At 41.4% G+C, this 20,145-nt stretch overlaps 1 protein-coding gene across 1 annotated transcript; it reads right to left on the bottom strand.

Annotated features, from left to right (window-relative positions):
* Window positions 1-1,822: 1,822 nt before the first annotated feature.
* LOC115186494 (zinc finger protein 239-like) lies at window positions 1,823-18,455 on the bottom strand (the record flags this gene model as incomplete). The annotated part of the gene is made up of 2 exons (XM_029746115.1): window positions 18,434-18,455; window positions 1,823-2,559 (listed from the first exon to the last, which is right to left on the bottom strand). Coding segments are annotated over exons 1-2 (759 nt in total), but the record flags the coding sequence as incomplete, so codon positions are not given.
* Window positions 18,456-20,145: the final 1,690 nt, after the last annotated feature.

Raw genomic sequence — 20,145 nt, 5'->3', positions numbered from 1 at the left:
CAACTAAAGGTGTTGACTCTCCACATGTATCAAGACAACTGGAGCACTGGGCCAGACACTCTTAAATAGAACCTGGACCAGCTCAGGTGAAACACCTTCCCACTAACGAGATGGACAAGCCAGCACAGGTGTAACACATACTGACTAACGAGGTGACACCAATCAGTGCGTCCTACGTGCTAACGAGCTAGACGTGCTAACGAGCTAACGAGCTAGACGTGCTAACGAGCTAGACGGGCTAACGAGCTAGACGGGCTAACGAGCTATACGGGCTAACGAGCTAGACGGGCTAACGAGCTAGACGGGCTAGACGTGCTAGACGTGCTAACGAGCTAGACGTGCTAACGGGCTAGACGTGCTAACGAGCTAGACGTGCTAACGAGCTAGACGTGCTAACGAGCTAGACGGGCTAGACGTGCAAACGAGCTAGACGGGCTAGACGTGCAAACGAGCTAGACGTGCTAACGAGCTAGACGTGCTAACGAGCTAGACGTGCCAAAGTCCATCCTCGAAACATAAATGGAATATCCAAAGACTGTAACACCGTCCCCCTGAAAACAACAAATATATCCTATATTTTTGTTGGACAAGTTTGCTCACCACCAAAAGAAAACAGCTTCAATTTCACATAATCAACTACAATATAAACATGGTGTCTACTGGCTGTCAACAATTAAAAACAGGAAAAAACATTTCTAAGTATATTTTTCTACAATCTTAAGTTTTGAAAAACTCACTAGTTTCTAGAACTCTCGTCACCTTGGAACGAGCCCAAACAAAACACATCTCCAATACAGAAAAACGTGCAGTCAAAATAAATTGTGATCCATGGTAAGGCACTGCCTAAACGCAAAACACATATTTGAGACTGCCCATACTTGAGACAATCAGCAACCAAGTTGTCCTTACCACAGACATGTCTGATTTCAAGAGGAAACTCCTGCAATATCCGTAGTAACTTTCCACCTCACTGCGGAGCTTCTCTCTCTTTTCAGGGTTCACTAGATAGGCATGTTGTTGGATCTGGGCCCAGTCCCCAATGTCATGTTCTAGTACATTTGGGTTGGCCCATCTGAGAATGAACCCTGATATTCTAAAAGAAGGGCAACAACGTCAATATAATTATACCTGAAAATTGTCAGTTGGTTGCATGAATAATTATGATCACTAAATGTTACATGAATTGTAAATACGAAATATCAAAACCAAATGTACACCCCTTTGTTAATTTTGATTTGGCAATAATTAACTTAATGATGATGGAATATTAAAACATGAGTTTTGACAGACCTGCAGAAGACAGTCAGCTACATTTGGGAGTGATGAATTTAAATGTAGGGGACACTAAACAAAGGAAGCAACACTTATTTGTCATCATTCATCAATTTTTCCCTGAGGCTAATATCCATATCATGTTGAAATCAATAGAACAGGGAACAAACGTTTAGGGTTCTACATTGTGACATCATTAAAATACTCCTACTACAATGTTAAAACATTCTACATTGTGACATTAATTCATTGATATCATGAAACAACTCCTTCATGTATTTTCTGATATTTGATCAGAGATCTTTTATCAGATTATGTATGGTCACAGCCATGAGGTTTCTCTCCTATGTGTGTTCTCTGGTGTTTCTTCAGTTCGCCAGATTGAACAAAACTCTTCCCACATTGAGTACAGCTATAACATTTCTCTCCTCTGTGTCTTCTCTGGTGTATCTTCAGATGGATAGATGTAAAAAAAAACTTCCCACATTGAGTACAGCTATAGGGTTTCTCTCCTGTGTATTCTCTGATGCATCTTCAGATGGCTAGATGTAAAAAAAAACTTCCCACATTGAGTACAGCTATAGGATTTCTCTCCTGTGTGTGTTCTCTGGTGAAGAGTCACACTGCTCGACCTAGTAAAACGCTTCCCACATTCATCACAGCTATATGGTTTCTCTCCTGTGTGTGTTCTCTGGTGTGATGTCAGGCTGCTGAGCTGAGTAAAACTCTTCCCACATTGATCACAGATATAAGATTTCTCTCCTGTGTGTGTTCTCTGGTGTAATATCAGGCTGGTTGAATGAGTTAAACTCTTCCCACATTGATCACAGCTATATGGTTTCTCTCCTGTGTGTGTTCTCTGGTGAAGGGTCAGATTGTTCGACTTTGTAAAACTCTTCCCACATTGATCACAGCTATAAGGTTTCTCTCCTGTGTGTATTCTCTTGTGTGATATCAGGCTGCTTTGGTGAGTAAAACTCTTCCCACATTGATCACAGCTATAAGGTTTCTCTCCTGTGTGTATTCTCTGGTGTGATATCAGGTGGCTTAGCTGAGTAAAACTCTTCCCACATTGATCACAGCTATAAGGTTTCTCTCCTGTGTGTGTTCTTTGGTGTACAATAAGATGGCTAGATGTATCAAAACTCTTCCCACATTGAGTACAGCAATAAGGTTTCTCTACTGTGTGGCTTCTCTGATTAATTTTAGTGCCTGCTGATGAGGTGAATCTCTTCCCACAGTCAGAGCGGTGAATTATCTTCCCTGTGGGTCTCTGCTGGTGTTTCTTGAGGAGTTCTGATCTGGAGAGACTCTTCTCTGCCTTGTCAGCATCATGAGGTTGTTGAGGCTCCCCAGAGGATCCACGATAGTCAAGTCTTTCTCCTGTGTGAATGACAAAGTCATACAGATGGTTAACTTCTACGTCCCACCCTAGTCAACAGCCAGTGGAATCGTGTGGCACGAAATACAAATACCTCAAAAATGCGAGCGCATTTCGTGACAAAGAATTTCAAAATATTCCATTACCGTACTTAGAAGTATGTCAAACGCTGTTTAAAATCAAATTTTATGCTATTTTTCTCGTAAAATAGCAATAATATTCCAACCGGGCAACGTTGTATTCATTCAAAGGCTGAAAGAAAAAAAAATGGAGAAGTCTCGTGAACGCACATCTCAGTCTCACTGTCCCCAGGCTGACCACTCACAAACAGAGCTGCTGTACTTTGCCCAGAGACAGCAGACACCCCATTCCACTTTCTGGCGGCTTTAGAGAGCCAATGGAAGCCTTAGAAAATGTCACGTTACAGCACAGATGCTGTATTTTCGATAGAGATGCAACAGAAGGACAATAAATTGTCAGACAGGGCACTTCCTGTATGGAATTTTCTCAGGTTTTGGCCTGCCATATGAGTTATTATACTCACAGACACCATGGCCGGATAAAAAAACGTACCCGATTTAATCTGGTTACTACTCCTGCCCAGTAACTAGAATATGCATATAATTGTTTGATTTGGATAGAAAACACCCTAAAGTTTCTAAAACTGTTTACATGGTGTCTGTGAGTATCACAGAACTCATTTGGCAGGCCAAAACCTGAGAAGATTCCAAACAGGAAGCGCTCTCTCTGACTATTTCTTGGCCTTCTTGATCATCTCTAACCAAAACAGGGGATCTCTGGCATAACGTGACATTTTCTAACGCTCCCATAGGCTCTCAGAAGGCGCCAGAACGATGAATGGTGGCTTTGCAGGCCATGGCTGAAAAACAGCGCATTTGGATAGTGGTCGATCTGAGGACAATGAGACTGGAGGCGCGTGCACGAGCCGACACCATGTTTACTTTCTCTCTCTTTGAACGAAAACAACGACTCCCGGTCAGAATATTATCACTTTTTTACGATACAAATCGCATAAAAATTAATTTTAAACAGCGTTTGACATGCTTCGAAGTACGGTAATGGAACATTTTGAAATGTTTTGTTACGAAACGCATCGGGCGCGTCACCCTTTACCCTTCGGATAGTGTCTTGAACGCACGAACAAAACGCCGCTATTTGGATATAACTATGGATTATTTTGAACCAAACCAACATTTGTTATTGAAGTAGAAGTCCTGGGAGTGCATTCTGACGAAGAACAGCAAAGGTAATACAACTTTTCTAATAGTAAATCAGAGTTTGGTGAGTACCACTCTTGGTGGGTGTCAAAATAGCTAGCCTGTGATGGCCGGGCTATCTACTCAGAATATTGCAAAATGTGCTTCCACTGAAAAGCTATTTTAAAAAAATCGGACATAGCGAGTGCATAAAGGAGTTCTGTATCTATAATTCTTAAAATAATTGTTATGTTTTTTGTGAACGTTTATCGTGAGTAATTTAGTAAATTCACCGGAAGTGTTCGGTGGGAATGCTAGTCACATGCTAATGTAAAAAGCTGTTTTTTTATATAAATATGAACTTGATTGAACAAAACATGCATGTATTGTATAACATAATGTCCTAGGTGTGTCATCTGATGAAGATCATCAAAGGTTAGTGCTGCATTTAGCTGTGGTTTGGGTTTATGTGACATTATATGCTAGCTTGAAAAATGGGTGTCTGATTATTTCTGGCTGGGTACTCTGCTGACAATCTAATGTTTTGCTTTCGTTGTAAAGCCTTTTTGAAATCGGACAGTGTGGTTAGATTAACGAGAGTCTTGTCTTTAAAATGGTGTAAAATAGTCATATGTTTGAGAAATTGAAGTAATAGCATTTCGAAGGTATTTGAATATCGCGCCACGGGATTCCACTGGCTGTTGAGTAGGTGGGACGCCAGCGTCCAACGTAGCCCATAGAGGTTAATGACAGAATCCATTTGAGTGTTGTCAAAAAAGCTACAATTTTTTTTTAAAATAATGATTTCACTTTTATTTAACCAGGTAGGCTAGTTGAGAACAACTGCAACCTGGCCAAGATAAAGCAAAGCAGTGGGATAAACAAAAGTACAATCAATAACACAAAAGAAAAATCTATATACAGTGTGTGCAAATGGAGTACGGAGGTAAGGCAATAAATAGGCCACAGTAGCAAAGTAATTACAATTTAACAAATTAACACTGGAGATAGATGTGCAGATGATGATGTGCAAGTAGAAATACTGTTGTGCAAAAGAGCAAAAAAAGTTAATAAAAACATGGGGATGAGGTAGGCAGTTGGATGGGCTATTTACAGCTGCAGCGATCGGTAAGCTGCTCAGATAGCTGATGCTTAAAGTTAGTGAGCGAGATATATGTCTCCAACTTTAGCGATTTTTGCAATTCGTTCCAGTCATTGGCAGCAGAGAACTGGAAGGAAAGGCGGCCAAAGGAGGTGTTGGCTTTGGGGATGACCAGTGAGATATACCTCCTGGAGCGTGTGCTATGGGTGGGTGTTGCTATGGTGACCAGTGAGCAAAGTTAAGGCGGAGCTTTACCTAGCAAAGACTTATAGATGACCTGGAGCCAGTGGGTTTGGCGACGAATATGTAGCGAGGGCCAGCCGACAAGAGCATACAGGTCGCACTGGTGGGTGGTATATGGGGCTTTAGTGACAAAACGGATGGCACTGTGATAGACTGCATCCAGTCTGCTGAGTAGAGTGTTGGAGGCTATTTTGTAAATGACATCGCCGAAGTTAAGGATCGGTAGGATAGTCAGTTTTACGAGGGTATGTTTGGCAGCGTGAGTGAAGGAGGTTTTGTTGCGAAATAGGAAGCCGGTTCTAGATTTAATTTTGGATTGGAGATGCTTAATATTAGTCTGGAAGGAGAGTTTATTGTCAAACCAGACTCCTATGCATTTATAGTTGTCCACATATTCTAAGTCAGAACCGTCCAGAGTAGTGATGCTAGTCGCGCGGGTGTGGGCAGCGATCGGTTGTTGATTGATCGGCTGTTGAGTCTGCCGATAAGACGATAAGAATACGGTGATTGACAGAGTCGAAAGCCTTGGCCAGGTCGATGAAGACGGCTGCACTGTACTGTCTATCGATGGCGGTTATGATATCATTTAGTACCTTGAGCGTGGCTGAGGTGCACCCGTGACCAGCTTGGAAACCGGATTGCACAGCGGAGAAGGTACAGTGGGATTCGAAATGGCCAGTGATCTGTTAGTAAACTTGGATGTTGAAGACTTTAGAAAGGCAGGGCAGGATGGATATAAGTCTGTAACAGTTTGGGTCTGGAGTGTCACCCCGTTTGAAGAGGGGGATGACTGCGGAAGCGTTCCAATCTTTAGGGATCTCGGATGATATGAAAGAGAGGTTGAACAGACCAGTAATATGGGTTGCAACAATGGCGGCGGATCATTTTAGAAAGAGAGGGTCCAGATTGTCTAGCCCAGCTGATTTGTAGGGGTCCAGATTTTGCAAGTCTTTCAGAACATCAGCTATCTGGATTTGGGTGAAGGAGAAGCTGGGGAGGCTTGGCGAAGTAGCTGCGGTGGGTGGGGAGCTGTTGGCCGGGGTTGGGGTACCCAGGAGGAAAGCATGGCCAGCCGTAGAGAAATGCTTATTGAAATTCTCGATAATCGTGGAGTTATCGGTGGTGACAGTGTTTCCTAGCCTCAGTGCAGTGGGCAGCTGGGATGAGGCGCTCTTATTCTCCATGGACTTTAGTGTCCCAAAACTTTTTGGAGTTAGAGCTACGGGATGCAAATTTCTGTTTGAAAAAGCTAGCCGTTGCTTTCCTAACTGACTGTGTGTATTGGTTCCTGACTTCTCTGAAAAGTTGCATATCGCGGAGACTATTCGATGTTTTTGTGCTGGTCGAGGGTAGTCAGGTCTGGAGTGAACCAAGGGCAATATCTGTTCTTAGTTCTACATTTTTTAAGGGGCATGCTTATATAAAGGTGGTGAGGAAATTACAATTAAATAACAACCAGGCATCCCTTACTGACGGGATGAGGTCAATATCCTTCCAGGAGACCTGGGCCAGGTCGATTAGAAAGGCCTGCTTGCAGAAGTGTTTTAGGGAGTGTTTGACAGTAATGTGGGGTGGTCGTTTGACCGCGGACCCATAACGGATGCAGGCAATGAGGCAGTGATCGCTGAGATCCTGATTGAAAACAGCAGAGGTGTATTTGGAGGGCACATTGGTCAGAATAATATCTATGAGGGTGCCAATTGTTTACAGATTTAGGGGTTGAATTTGGTGGTTTCCTTGATAATTTGTGTGAGATTGAGGGCATCTAGCTTGGATTGTAGGACGGCCGGGGTGTTAACCTCACTACGGTAGGGGGCACTATTTTCACCTCCGGATGAAAAGCATGCCCAAAGTAAACATGGTAGATTTGGATAGAAAACACTAAAGTTTCCAAAACTGTTAAAATAATGATTATGAGTATAACAGAACTGTTATGACACACGAAAACCTGAGAAAAATCCATCCAGGAAGTGGGATTTTTTTATTTTTTGTAGTTTTCCCATAGACTGCCTATACAGATTCCATTGACTTAGGACTCAAATTGCACTTCCTATAGCTTCCACTAGATATCAACAGTCTTTAGAAATTATTTCAGGCTTGTATTCTGAAAAATGAGTGTAAGACCACTCTGAATGAGTGGACCATTCAGTGTCCCAGAGATTTTTTTCATGCGCGAGACCCAGAGTGCGCCTTTCTTGTTTACCTTTTATATTGACAACGTTATTGTCCGGTTGAAATGTTATCTATTATTCAGTCTAAAAACAACCTGAGGATTGATTATAAACATAGTTTGACATGTTTCTACGAACTTTACTGATACTTATCTGATTTTTTGGCTGGCTGTTGTGATTGCCTTTGAGCCTGTGGATTACTGAACAAAATGAGTGAACAAAAGGTTTTTGGATATAAAGAGACTTTATCGAACAAAACAAACATTTATTGAGTAAATGGGAGTCTTGTGAGTGCAACGATATGAAGATCATCAAAAGTAAGTGATTAATTTTATCGCTATTTCTGACTTGTGTAACTCCTCTACTTGGCTGGTAACGGTTTGTAATGATTTGTCTGCTGGGCGCTGTTCTCAGATAATCGCATGGTATGCTTTCGCCGTAAAGCCTTTTTGAAATCTGACAACGTGGTTGGATTAACAAGTAGTTAATCTTTAAACCGATGTATAACACTTGTATGTTTTATGAGTTTTTAGAATGAGTATTTCTGTTTTTGAATTTGGCGCTCTGCAATTTCACTGGATGTTGGCCATGTGGGACGGTAACGTCCCACACCCCCTAGAGAGGTTAAGCATATCCCAGTTTACATCACCTAACAGAACAAACTCTGAAGATAGATGGGGGGGCAATCAATTCACATATGGTGTCCAGGGCACTGCTGGGAGCTGAGGGGGGTCTGTAACAGGCGGCGACAGTGAGAGACTTATTTCTGGAGAGATTAATTTTTTAAATTATAAGCTCTAACTGTTTGGGTATAGACCTGGAAAGTATGATAGAACTTTGCAAGCTATCTCTGCAGTAGATTGCAACGCCTCCCCCTTTGGCAGTTCTATCTTGACGGAAAATGTTGTAGATGGGGATGGAAATTTCAGATTTTTTGTTGGCCTTCCAAAGCCAGGATTCGGACACGGCAAGAACATCATGGTTGGCGGAGTGTGCTAAAGCAGTGAGTAAAACAAACTTAGGGAGGAGGATTCTAATGTTAACATGCATGAAACCAAGGCTTTTACGGTTAACGGAAGGTATATTTAATTTAAAAATGGAAAAAGAGATTGAAATATAGTGCAATATATACAAAAAATACGAGAAAAAAAAAAACATTTACAACAAACACGTCTTACTGCTACGCCATCTTGGATTACGAGATGACTCTCAGTTAAAAACCATTGAATTTAGCCAACTCTGAAATTATTTTGTATTTCTGTGCCCACCAAAACTGTTTTCCCAGCGTAACATAAGGAACCACTAAATTATACGTAGTTCGAGTGCATTTCAGAATACAAAAAACTGTCCGACAGCAAGATCCAGTATTTAAGTTGAAGTTCATCATATGACAAGCATAACGTTATGACTATAACTACTGTTCCCTGAAGGCGGGAAACTCGGGACAACATACCATTAAATCCACATGTTATGACTATAACTACTGTTCCCTGAAGGAGGGAAACTAGGTACAACATACTATTAAATCCACGCCTCGCTGGAAGCCCCGTCTTCTACAGGTGATGAGCGTGAGGCTCGGATTTATTCCTTAAATTAAAAACCGCTCTTCACCGACCCAGGAAGGAGTGGGGCCAAACAGGTGTTGTACCTCGTTTCCCTTCTTCAAGGAACACTAATTATAGTGTTAGGTTGTAATTTTTCAGAGTAAATAACTCACGGACACTAGAGAAGCTTAACCAAGTTTAATTATTCCCAAAGGGTCGTTACAGCTGTAATTCAAAAAATCGTAGCTTTTTTGACAACACTCAAATGGATACTGTCATTAACCTCTATTGGCTAGGTTGGACGCTTGCGTCCCACCTACTCAACAGCCAGTGTAATCCCGTGGCGCGATATTCAAATACCTTAGAAATGCTATTACTTCAATTTCTCAAACATATGACTATTTTACACCATTTTAAAGACAAGACTCTCGTTAATATAAATATGAACTTGATTGAACAGACATGCATGTATTGTATAACATAATGTCCTAGGTGTGTCATCTGATGAAGATCATCAAAGGTTAGTGCTGCATTTAGCTGTGGTTTGGGTTTATGTGACACTATATGCTAGCTTGAAAAATGGGTGTCTGATTATTTCTGGCTGGGTACTCTGCTGACATAATCTAATGTTTTGCTTTCGTTGTAAAGCCTTTTTGAAATCGGACAGTGTGGTTAGATTAACGAGAGTCTTGTCTTTAAATAGCTGTAAAATAGTCATATGTTTGAGAAATTGAAGTAATAGCATTTCTAAGGTATTTGAAAATCGCGCCACAGGATTCCACTGGCTGTTACGTAGGTGGGACGATTTCGTCCCGCCGGCCCTAGAGAAGTTAAAACATTCTGGGGCCTCACCCCGAAGATCCTCGATGCTTTTATCATTGGGTTCGCGACAAGAGGCGCATAGTACCCTGAGAATTGGCCTAAGAGACATAATTTTCTGTTTTAATGTTCAGGGTTTTATTTTTAAAATCTTGTTTAGTGTTCTGGGGCCGCATGTGTGTCTGGGGCGTATTTATAAGACGTCTGCCTCCAACACATAACCCCCCGGACATTCCTAATTCATACACAACAACCCTAAGAGCAATAAAATAGGGGGGTGTGGGGGCCATCCTCTTTGAAATGTTCAAACACAACCCTCCCAGTTCAATGAGGTCCCTACACATCAATCATCATGACCACTTCAAAGAGATGCAATATAGATATAACACACACTCTAACACGTGACAGAACAGGATAAAACTATATGACCCTAACCACGTGACACCTTCCCGCCAGGATGTCCTGACCAGATGCCCTTATTTGGGCATGTACGCCCCAGCCGGACATAGGGTCATAAATCACGATTTTGACCGATGCCGTCTACTTTATTCTCTCTTACATTTTTCTTCACCTCAAACAGCAAGTAAACAAAGTCTAATCAAAATCAACTGCGAATGACAATAGTTCCTCAAAGTATGTTCGTAAAATATTTCCAGCTCTCACCCTTTCGATAACCACTCGGCACAAAAGGGAAAAATGCAATGCTCTGATCCAGTGGAAATGTCATAAAATACCGGTTTACTTCTTATCGTTTGCACAAATAGCCTAGCTGTGTCTGTCCTGAATATTTTATACAAAGTTGCAAGTTTCAGAGGACCCAATGAACAGTTGATACAATGTTTCAAGTTTGTTGTAGACAGGCCATGTGCAGCCAAAGTGATTTCTAGGATATTAATTTTTATCAGGATATTTTCGACCTGCAGAATGCAATGTTTTTATTTGTTGGCTTTATGTAGGCTATTTTTTTTACATAGTTGGCAATGGCAATAAAAGTTACTTTTAGATTTGTATAATTTTCATTTAGATAGAATGTAGATGAATCACAGACAATGATTTTGAGATACTATTAGAAATTAAATGAAACTGTTCCAGTAAAATATGAATATGAAAATCATAACTGGCACCAGATCAGTAGAAATGGTCAGATAAATTGGCACCAAATGGAAAAGGTTGCCGACTGCTGGTGTAGTCTATCTGTAGTCTATTACTGAAAACTTCAGGAGCAGAACAGCAGAATTTACGAAGTCCAGCAGTTGGGGGGTTCTTCTGGTGAGGTTGGGGCGGCAGCGCAGCCTAGTGGTTAGAGCGCTGGACTAGTAACCGAAAGGTTGCAAGATCGAATCCCTGAGCTGACAAGGTACAAATCTGTCATTCTGCCCCTTAACAAGGCGGTCTGTTCCTAGGCCGTCACTAAAAATAAGAATTTGTTCTTAACTGACTTGCCAAATAAAATAAAAATGTAAAAAGGTTATGTTGATGACTGGCTCCCTCTAGTCATTTGTGCGTCTTATTTATTTAATCAAACAGTGTGCTTAAAGCATCAGACAAGTTCAGTACATAGAGATTTTTTAAAAACACATGGGGTGATTGGTAGAAAGAACAGATGACTCTTGGTTGGCCAAGGTGTATTTTAGTTGGGGACAGCACTAGAACATGATTTTGGGGCTCCCGAGCGGCGCAGCAGGCACTGCATCTCAGTGCTTGAGATGTCACTACAGACACCCTGGTTCAAATCCAGGCTGTATCACAACTGGCCTTGATTGGGAGTCCCATAGGGCAGTGCACAATTGGCCCAGCGTCGTCCGGGGTAGGCAGTCATTGTAAATAAGAATTTGTTCTTAACTGACTTGCCTAGTTAAATAAAGGTTACATTTAAATAAATAAAAAAAATGGTGTTTCATGACAAACCATTTTTTACACATCTGTCAAGACACCAACTTTGAGAAGGGTTTAAAACAAAGGTTTCAAACCAATTCATGAATGTAATTGAATCTAGGTATGTCTTGCCTTTAATGCAAGGGCATGAAAAAAAATTGGCTGAATATTATACAATGACTTATCAACAGCTCTAATAATTTGCCTCCACAGCAAATCTACACTGGCAGTTATAGAATATACTATATAGCCTAGAAACCTGGTTAAACTATCATTATGACATCATGGATGAATTCTAGAATATACTATATAGCCTAGAAACCTGGTTAAACTATCATTATGACATCATGGATGAATTCTAGAATATACTATATATCCTAGAAACCTGGTTAAACTATCATTATGACATCATGGATGAATTCTAGAATATACTATATAGCCTAGAAACCTGGTTAAACTATCATTATGAAATCATGGATGAATTCTAGAATATATTATATAGCCTAGAAACCTGGTTAAACTATCATTATGACATCATGGATGAATTATAGAATATACTATATAGCCTAGAAACCTGGTTAAACTATCATTATGACATCAGGGATGAATTCTAGAATATACTATATATCCTAGAAACCTGGTTAAACTATCATTATGACATTATGGATGAATTCTAGAATATACTATATAGCCTAGAAACCTGGTTAAACTATCATTATGACATCAGGGATGAATTCTAGAATATACTATATATCCTAGAAACCTGGTTAAACTATCATTATGACATTATGGATGAATTCTAGAATATACTATATAGCCTAGAAACCTGGTTAAACTATCATTATGACATCATGGATGGCCAGTCTTTGTATTCATAGTGCAGTGAATTCAGGGGGTTGCCCTGAGCTTAACTCAAACCTGGGTCCAGCAACTGTCAAGCCAACACCTTATAACTGTTATGCCAAGATGTCTGAACTTCTTGAAGAGGTCGCTAGGTGTTGAGTTACGGTTGCCACAATAGCTTTCTCTAAGAATTTGAGAGTGGTTACACTTCTCCAGCCCCCATCCCTCAGCTGTTTACCAAACCAAGCCTCAGGGCAGCCATTTTGTTGCTGTTTAAAAAACCCACACAACCAACCAATCTGCAGTTCAAACAAAAACAAATCTGTCATTCCACCACTGTTTTGGTTATAAGATGATTATGGGGTTGGAGAAATGTAACTACAGACAGACCTATGGATGCAAGGACTGACCATCGATGATATCAACATTATAGTTTTAACCATATTGAGGCTATACAGTGTTGATTTACATTGTTTCGAAACATTGGAGTAAAAAAAGCTTATTTGGGGTTCTGATGGGGTACAACAGTTGAAATAAGCTCATGAGGCATGTGTTATATTCTTCAAGAATCAATGGCTATAAATAAATAATTTTAAAGTCACAATATGGATGTAGCAATTGCAGATTTCCGCTTTAACACCAAACATCAGTTCAATAACTACAGAGTTTGTGCCTCTGTTTTTTTAAGGCAGTACTTACTAGTGTTAATCAGGGAACGGTTTCTCAAAACCATCTCACGGCTAAGTTCACCGTTGGATGCCTTAAGATGCGTTTGGGAAACCGGGCCCAGATATCCAGTTTCCTCCTCTTCTTCCTCCTCCTCCTCATCTTTCACTCCATAAACTGCATCCTCCACTCCTTTCACAGTAACAGCCTCACCCTCTACTTCTTGTTTTACTGTAACATCCTCCTCCTCTTTCACTCTGAACGCGTCTATTTCTTCTTTCACAGTAACGGCCTCACCCTCTACTTCTTGTTTTACTGTGATGTCCTCTTCTTTAGCAGGAGGAGAGTAGCTTAGTAACCGCATGGTCGGGTATGTTAGCTAGCTATGCTAACTTAACCAGCCCGCTAGCTGACTAATAACAACAACACCGTAAATATGAAATTAAATCGGATATTTACCTAGACGACAGAAGTGGTTTTAAAACACAGTGGCTAATATACACTAACGCGTCTAAAGAGCTTTATTGGTTCGGCTATTTTGGCTAGCAAGCTTACGAGGTGGCTGACGAACTGTTGCTACTGTTGAAAGAAGCGTTTCGTCCACTAGATTATACGTCACACTAACAGCATCGCCTTAAAATCCCAGACCACCATCTGCTGACTGGAGTGGGTAACGCAGTTGAGTAAAATGAATATTTAATTTTCAGACAAAAAGTTAAAGGGTAGGTATCAGGGACGTCGCTAGGCCTAAAATATTCATTAGCCCCCCTTAAATAAATCAATATCAGTCAATATATATTTTCTGTGATTTCTTTTTTTCGTCATCCGTTCCATCGCATCTTAAACTTCTTACCGGGGAGCACTAGGACTGGGGGAGGCTGCTGCTGCACTAGTGACTGTTAGACTTTCTTCATCAAAGATGGAGGACAGAAATACTAGGAGAGAGGGGTACCCCTACACAGAACTGATCTGGATCAAAGATGGCGGACAGAAATACTAGGAGAGAGGGATACCCCTACACAGAACTGAACTGGATCAAAGATGGAGGACAGAAATACTAGGAGAGAGGGGTACCCCTACACAGAACTGATCTGGATCAAAGATGGCGAACAGAAATACTAGGAGAGAGGGGTACCCCTACACAGAACTGAACTGGATGAAAGATGGCGGACAGAAATACTAGGAGAGAGGGGTACCCCTACACAGAACTGAACTGGATGAAAGATGGCGGACAGAAATACTAGGAGAGAGGGGTACCCCTACACAGAACTGAACTGGATCAAAGATGGCGGACTGAAATACTAGGAGAGAGGGGTACCCCTACACAGAACTAAACTGGATCAAAGATGGAGGACAGAAATACTAGGAGAGAGGGATACCCCTACACAGAACTGAACTGGATCAAAGATGGAGGACAGAAATACTAGGAGAGAGGGGTACCCCTACACAGAACTGAACTGGATCAAAGATGGCGGACAGAAATACTAGGAGAGAGGGGTACCTCTTCACAGAACTGATCTAGATCTAAGATGGAGGACAGAAATACTAGGAGAGAGGGGTACCCCTACACAGAACTGAACTGGATCAAAGATGGCGGACAGAAATACTAGGATGGAAGCAAATGTAATGGATTATAACATCATAACGAATCATGCAGAAACATGTACAGTTGACAGGAATGTTAGTTAATGTAGAGACAAACGATTATGCATTTTTTTATTGTAAAGTTCATTTACGAAAATCGCGATTTAGCAAGCTAGCTGACTAGCTAACATTAACCAGCTAGCTGACTAGCTAACATTAGCCAGCTAGCTGACTAGCTAACATTAACCAGCTAGCTGACTAGCTAACATTAGCCAGCTAGCTGGCTAGCTTTATGGGTGTTGTGACATGAGTATGAAATTGTCATTCTGGTTGTTTTAGGGACTCCTGAAACAACCAGCAAACCAGGCTGTCGTTTTGTGAAACAGTGGATGTATAGAATCTAGCTAGCTGAAGAGTTTACTGCAAATTGAATGTACAATTTTGTAAGCTTGCCTTGCTGATATTTGCCATGCAGATAGATGAAATAACATAGCTTGCTATGTTCTTGCTTATTGTGCAGTGGATGATTAAAATACCTGTATGCCTATGGATGTGTAGCTAGCTATCTAGCCGATCTGTGTATGGACCCAAACGTTTGGTATACATATTAGTTCAGAACCTATGAACCTCAGCTATCATAGCCAGTTGTATCAACTACAAATCAGCCTGAATGACATTAATGAAGCCTATGGATTGAGTAGAATATAATATCATGTTGTGCCAAGGATGCAAGTCGTATATACATGTAGTTATTACCATGCATGAGATCCCCACATTGTAGCCTGTACATTTAATATATTCACTGATCATGTACTCTACCTTGGCAAATAAAGGTGCAGTTTAGGTATGAATGTCTGAGATTATTTTTCAGTCATATCCAATACCAGGAGTATCAAATTCCAGTCTTTGAATGACGCTGTGTCTGCATGTATGTATTACAATTATACACTTCAACAGTGTTTACCAATCTTGGTCCTGAGACATCAATGGTTACAAATTGTAACTAATCGACTAGAAACAGGATTTAACTAGTTCATTCATATGTACAGAAATATAAGGTTAAAAAACAGAACACTACACTTCCTATGCATCATATAAATACTCTAACACTGGTTCATCTCAACATCTAATGCCCTTCATCTGCATTGATCTGATAAACACAGGATAGGTGGAGTATTTCATCAAATTAGACTTAATTTCAACCAGTAGAGAAAGTGAAACACTTTATTGAAAAGCTCATTATACAAGTGTTATAAATACAAGTTCAATCTGTCCTTCAATGCACATCTGCTGTGCATTATAAAAACAGAGGAAGAAAGAGGTGGTGAGAGAGGTGTAAAAGACAGAAAGGGAAAGAGGTAAGCACATAGGAGCAGGAAAGGCAGCACATGATTAATGAATCACAGTGCTACATAAATATTCTCTCAGTTCATCACAATCACATAAGTGTCTCTCGTCGGCACAAAGGTTCTTAAAAGCAGGTGAGGTGGTGATGATGGGACTGGGGGTTGGCATCCTCTCACATCAAAACATACCTGCAGACGAGAGACAGATGGAGAGAGAGAACATGTTTAAACCTTGTGTTTTTATTTTTTATTCTAACATTGTTAGTCATCAATCAGGAGGTGAAATGCAAAACTGACCTTGGATCATTAACTCTGGGACTACTGCATCTCTATCTTTATTTCAATGTAAAGCATCTCTTTAATAATACTTCCTGTATAATATAAACTGACCTTGGATCATTAACTCTGGGACTACTGCATCTCTATCTGTATTTCAATGTAAAGCATCTCTTTAATAATACTTCCTGTATAATATAAACTGACCTGGGATCATTAACTCTGGGACTACTGCATCTCTATCTGTATTTCAATGTAAAGCATCTCTTTAATAATACTTCCTGTTGACCTGACCAAGTGACCTCTCACCTCTGATCATGCTGTGCCCTCTATGTAGCCAGTTCAGATGCATGAGGGGTTGACCGACACAGCTGATATAACCTAGAGGATTTAGGGAGAAGGGGAGAGAGGGATGAAGTGAAGGAGAGAGACTGTTATTGAGAAAATAAGGTAGTTAAAGCGACAGTGTTCAACAGGAATCTGTGTGTGGCCTCACCTGGTGTCCACACCACACTAAGTGGCTGCAGAGTACTTTATGCTGAAAAACATGAACGGACACACGAGGACAAACAATACAGCGTAGTTATAGAAATAATGAAGTGTCTTACTATTCTCCATGGTTGGCCCTCTTGCCTATTCTTTGAAGGTGGAAGGAGCCACAGTTATACACCTGAACCTGTTTACTGCACAACACAATCCATCAATCAGATTGATACATGAGTGTGTTGGTGTGGGTTATAGGGTGTCTAATTGTTCTACATTTTTTCAATATGGGTGATTTAAAATAGCCTGTTTTGTTTTTTTCACAGACATCACACCCTTACCTAAACAGCACCCTCACATGAGAAGTAGAAATCAAAGGGAGAAAAACTGTGAATTGAATAACTGCAGTTGACATAGCTCAGTAAATGGAAGAATACTCTTATTGCAATGTGAATGGCTCTTAAAAGAGCCTTTGGTTGTGCATAGTGACGTCTATGGTGTTGCCAGGGAACAGCACCCTCTTTGAAGAAGTAGGAGGTGAAGATCTCCTGCACACGGATTGCCTCTCTTGCTGCGTTGTTGGACCCCATCCTTGAAACATCCTGCAGAGCAGCAGACTCCTCCTCTGGCACACGGCGGCGAGCTGCAGATCCCCTCCTGGTCCTCGTGTCCATCCTCATGAAGTTACGCAGGACACAGATAGCCTTCACACACCTGAATTCCTCCAGGAGGCAGTCCCAGATGACCCTGGTCACCCAACCTTGCAGTGCCCTACACGGTAACTGTAGGCAATTGTTTTGAAGGAATCTCCAGTTACAAGGTATCTGTAGGAATATGGAAGACAATGTAATTATTAGACTGTTACATCACCAGGTCATTGTGGATTACTAAAGTATAATATCCCTGATAACAAATCATGATAACATTGGATTGATAAATGTATGAGCACACATATGTACATGTGTAGCATGTGACAATAACAGGATCATATCAAGGACGGCATCACAAATGAATACATAAATACCACTTGAAGCTTGATGATGAGTTGATCATTTGAATCAGCTGTGCAGTGTGAAGGAAAAAACAACAATTTGCCCCTCTGAGTCCCCAGGACTGAGAACCACTGCTCTTCATTGGGACCTCTTCATATGTAGACTGGCTTTCATAGAGCTCTTTATCTGAGGACAGAAAACCTCACAAGAAACAGACTTCATTATAGTCAAATACACCACACTGAATATTATGTTACTATTATCTCCGTCCTCACTTCTAGGGACAGGAACTACACAAAAGTACCTGCCCTATCCAGAATAGCCTCCTCTCTCACTGACAGTTGTGGCTGCTAACCTTTCACCCTCCTCCATGGCTGTTAGCTAGCTACCTACAAATGCATTTGGAGTTTGTTTTTTACAGTGACAAATAGATAGTTAGCTAATATGAAGTTAGCTAGCTAAGTGAATTAAATATCACCAGCTACCTATCTACCTATACAGTATTTAAAGTTGGCTAGCTAGCTCATTTAGCAGCTCATTTGAGGTAGCCTGCACTGTAGCTAGTTAGCTAATAATATGTTGTTTTTTTTACATTTTCAAAATCTATTGACTTACTTACTTGAATTGGTTCTCCCAGCCATGTGGACAACTGGAAACAGGGCAGAAAAGTTTGTCACCAGAGCGTTTTAGAGGATATTACTATTGAACTATGTACCCATTTAATAACCAGACCTTCAAATCAAATCAAATCAAATTTATTTATATAGCCCTTCGTACATCAGCTGAAATCTCAAAGTGCTGTACAGAAACCCAGCCTAAAACCCCATACGGCAAGCAATGCATGTGAAAGAAGCACGGTGGCTGGGAAAAACTCCCTAGGAAAAACTCCTGAGAAAGGCCAAAAACCTAGGAAGAAACTAGAGAGGAACCAGGCTATGAGGGGTGGCCAGTCCTCTTCTGGCTGTGCCGGGTGGATATTATAACAGAACATGGTCAAGATGTTAAAATGTTCGTAAATGACCAGCATGGTCAAATAATAATAATCATAGTAATTGTCGAGGGTGCAACAAGCACGTCCGGTGAACAGGTCAGGGTTCCGTAGCCGCAGGCAGAACAGTTGAAACTGGAGCAGCAGCATGGCCAGGTGGACTGGGGACAGCAAGGAGTCATCATGCCAGGTAGTCCTGAGGCATGGTCCTAGGGCTCAGGTCCTCCGAGAGAAAGAAAGAAAGAGAGAAAGAGAGAATTAGAGAGAGCATATTTACATTCACACAGGACACCGGATAAGACAAGAGAATACTCCAGATGTAACAGACTGACCCTAGCCCCCCGACACATAAACTACTGCAGCATAAATACTGGAGGCTGAGACAGGAGGGATCAGAAGACACTGTGGCCCCATCCGATGATACCCCCGGACATGGCCAAACAGGCAGGATATAACCCCACCCACTTTGCCAAAGCACAGCCCCCACACCACTAGAGGGATATCTACAACCACCAACTTACCGTCCGAAGACAAGGCCGAGTATAGCCCACAAAGATGTCCGCCACGGCACAACCCAAGGGGGGGGCGCCAACCCAGACAGGAAGACCACGTCAGTGGCTCAACCTACTCAAGTGACGCACCCCTCCCATGGACGGCATGGAAGAACACCAGTAAGTCAGTGACTCAGCCCCTGTAAAAGGGTTAGAGGCAGAGAATCCCAGTGGGAAGAGGGGAACCGACAAGGCAGAGACAGCAAGGGCGGTTCGTTGCTCCAGCCTTTCCGTTCACCTTCACACTCCTGGGCCAGACTATACTTAATCATAGGACCTACTGAAGAGATAAGTCTTCAGTAAAGACTTAAAGGTTGAGACTGAGTCTGCGTCTCTCACATGGGTAGGCAGACCATTCCATAAAAATGGAGCTCTATAGGAGAAAGCCCTACCTCCAGCCGTTTGCTTAGAAATTCTAGGGACAATTAGGAGGCCTGCGTCTTGTGACCGTAGCGTACGTGTAGGTATGTACGGCAGGACCAAATCAGAAAGATAGGTAGGAGCAAGCCCATGTAATGCTTTGTAGGTTAGCAGTAAAACCTTGAAATCAGCCCTTGCCTTAACAGGAAGCCAGTGTAGGGAGGCTAGCACTGGAGTAATATGATCAAATTTTTTGGTTCTAGTCAGGATTCTAGCAGCCGTATTTAGCACTAACTGAAGTTTGTTTAGTGCTTTATCCGGGTAGCCGGAAAGTAGAGCATTGCAGTAGTCGAGCCTAGAAGTAACAAAAGCATGGATTAATTTTTCTGCGTCATTTTTGGACAGAAAGTTTCTGATTTTTGCAATGTTACG

The sequence above is a fragment of the Salmo trutta genome, unplaced genomic scaffold (assembly GCF_901001165.1).
Source record: "Salmo trutta unplaced genomic scaffold, fSalTru1.1, whole genome shotgun sequence".
Taxonomy (NCBI): Eukaryota; Metazoa; Chordata; class Actinopteri; order Salmoniformes; family Salmonidae; genus Salmo; species Salmo trutta.
Note: the sequence above shows the minus strand (reverse complement) of the source record. Positions and strands in the feature narration are given on the sequence as shown.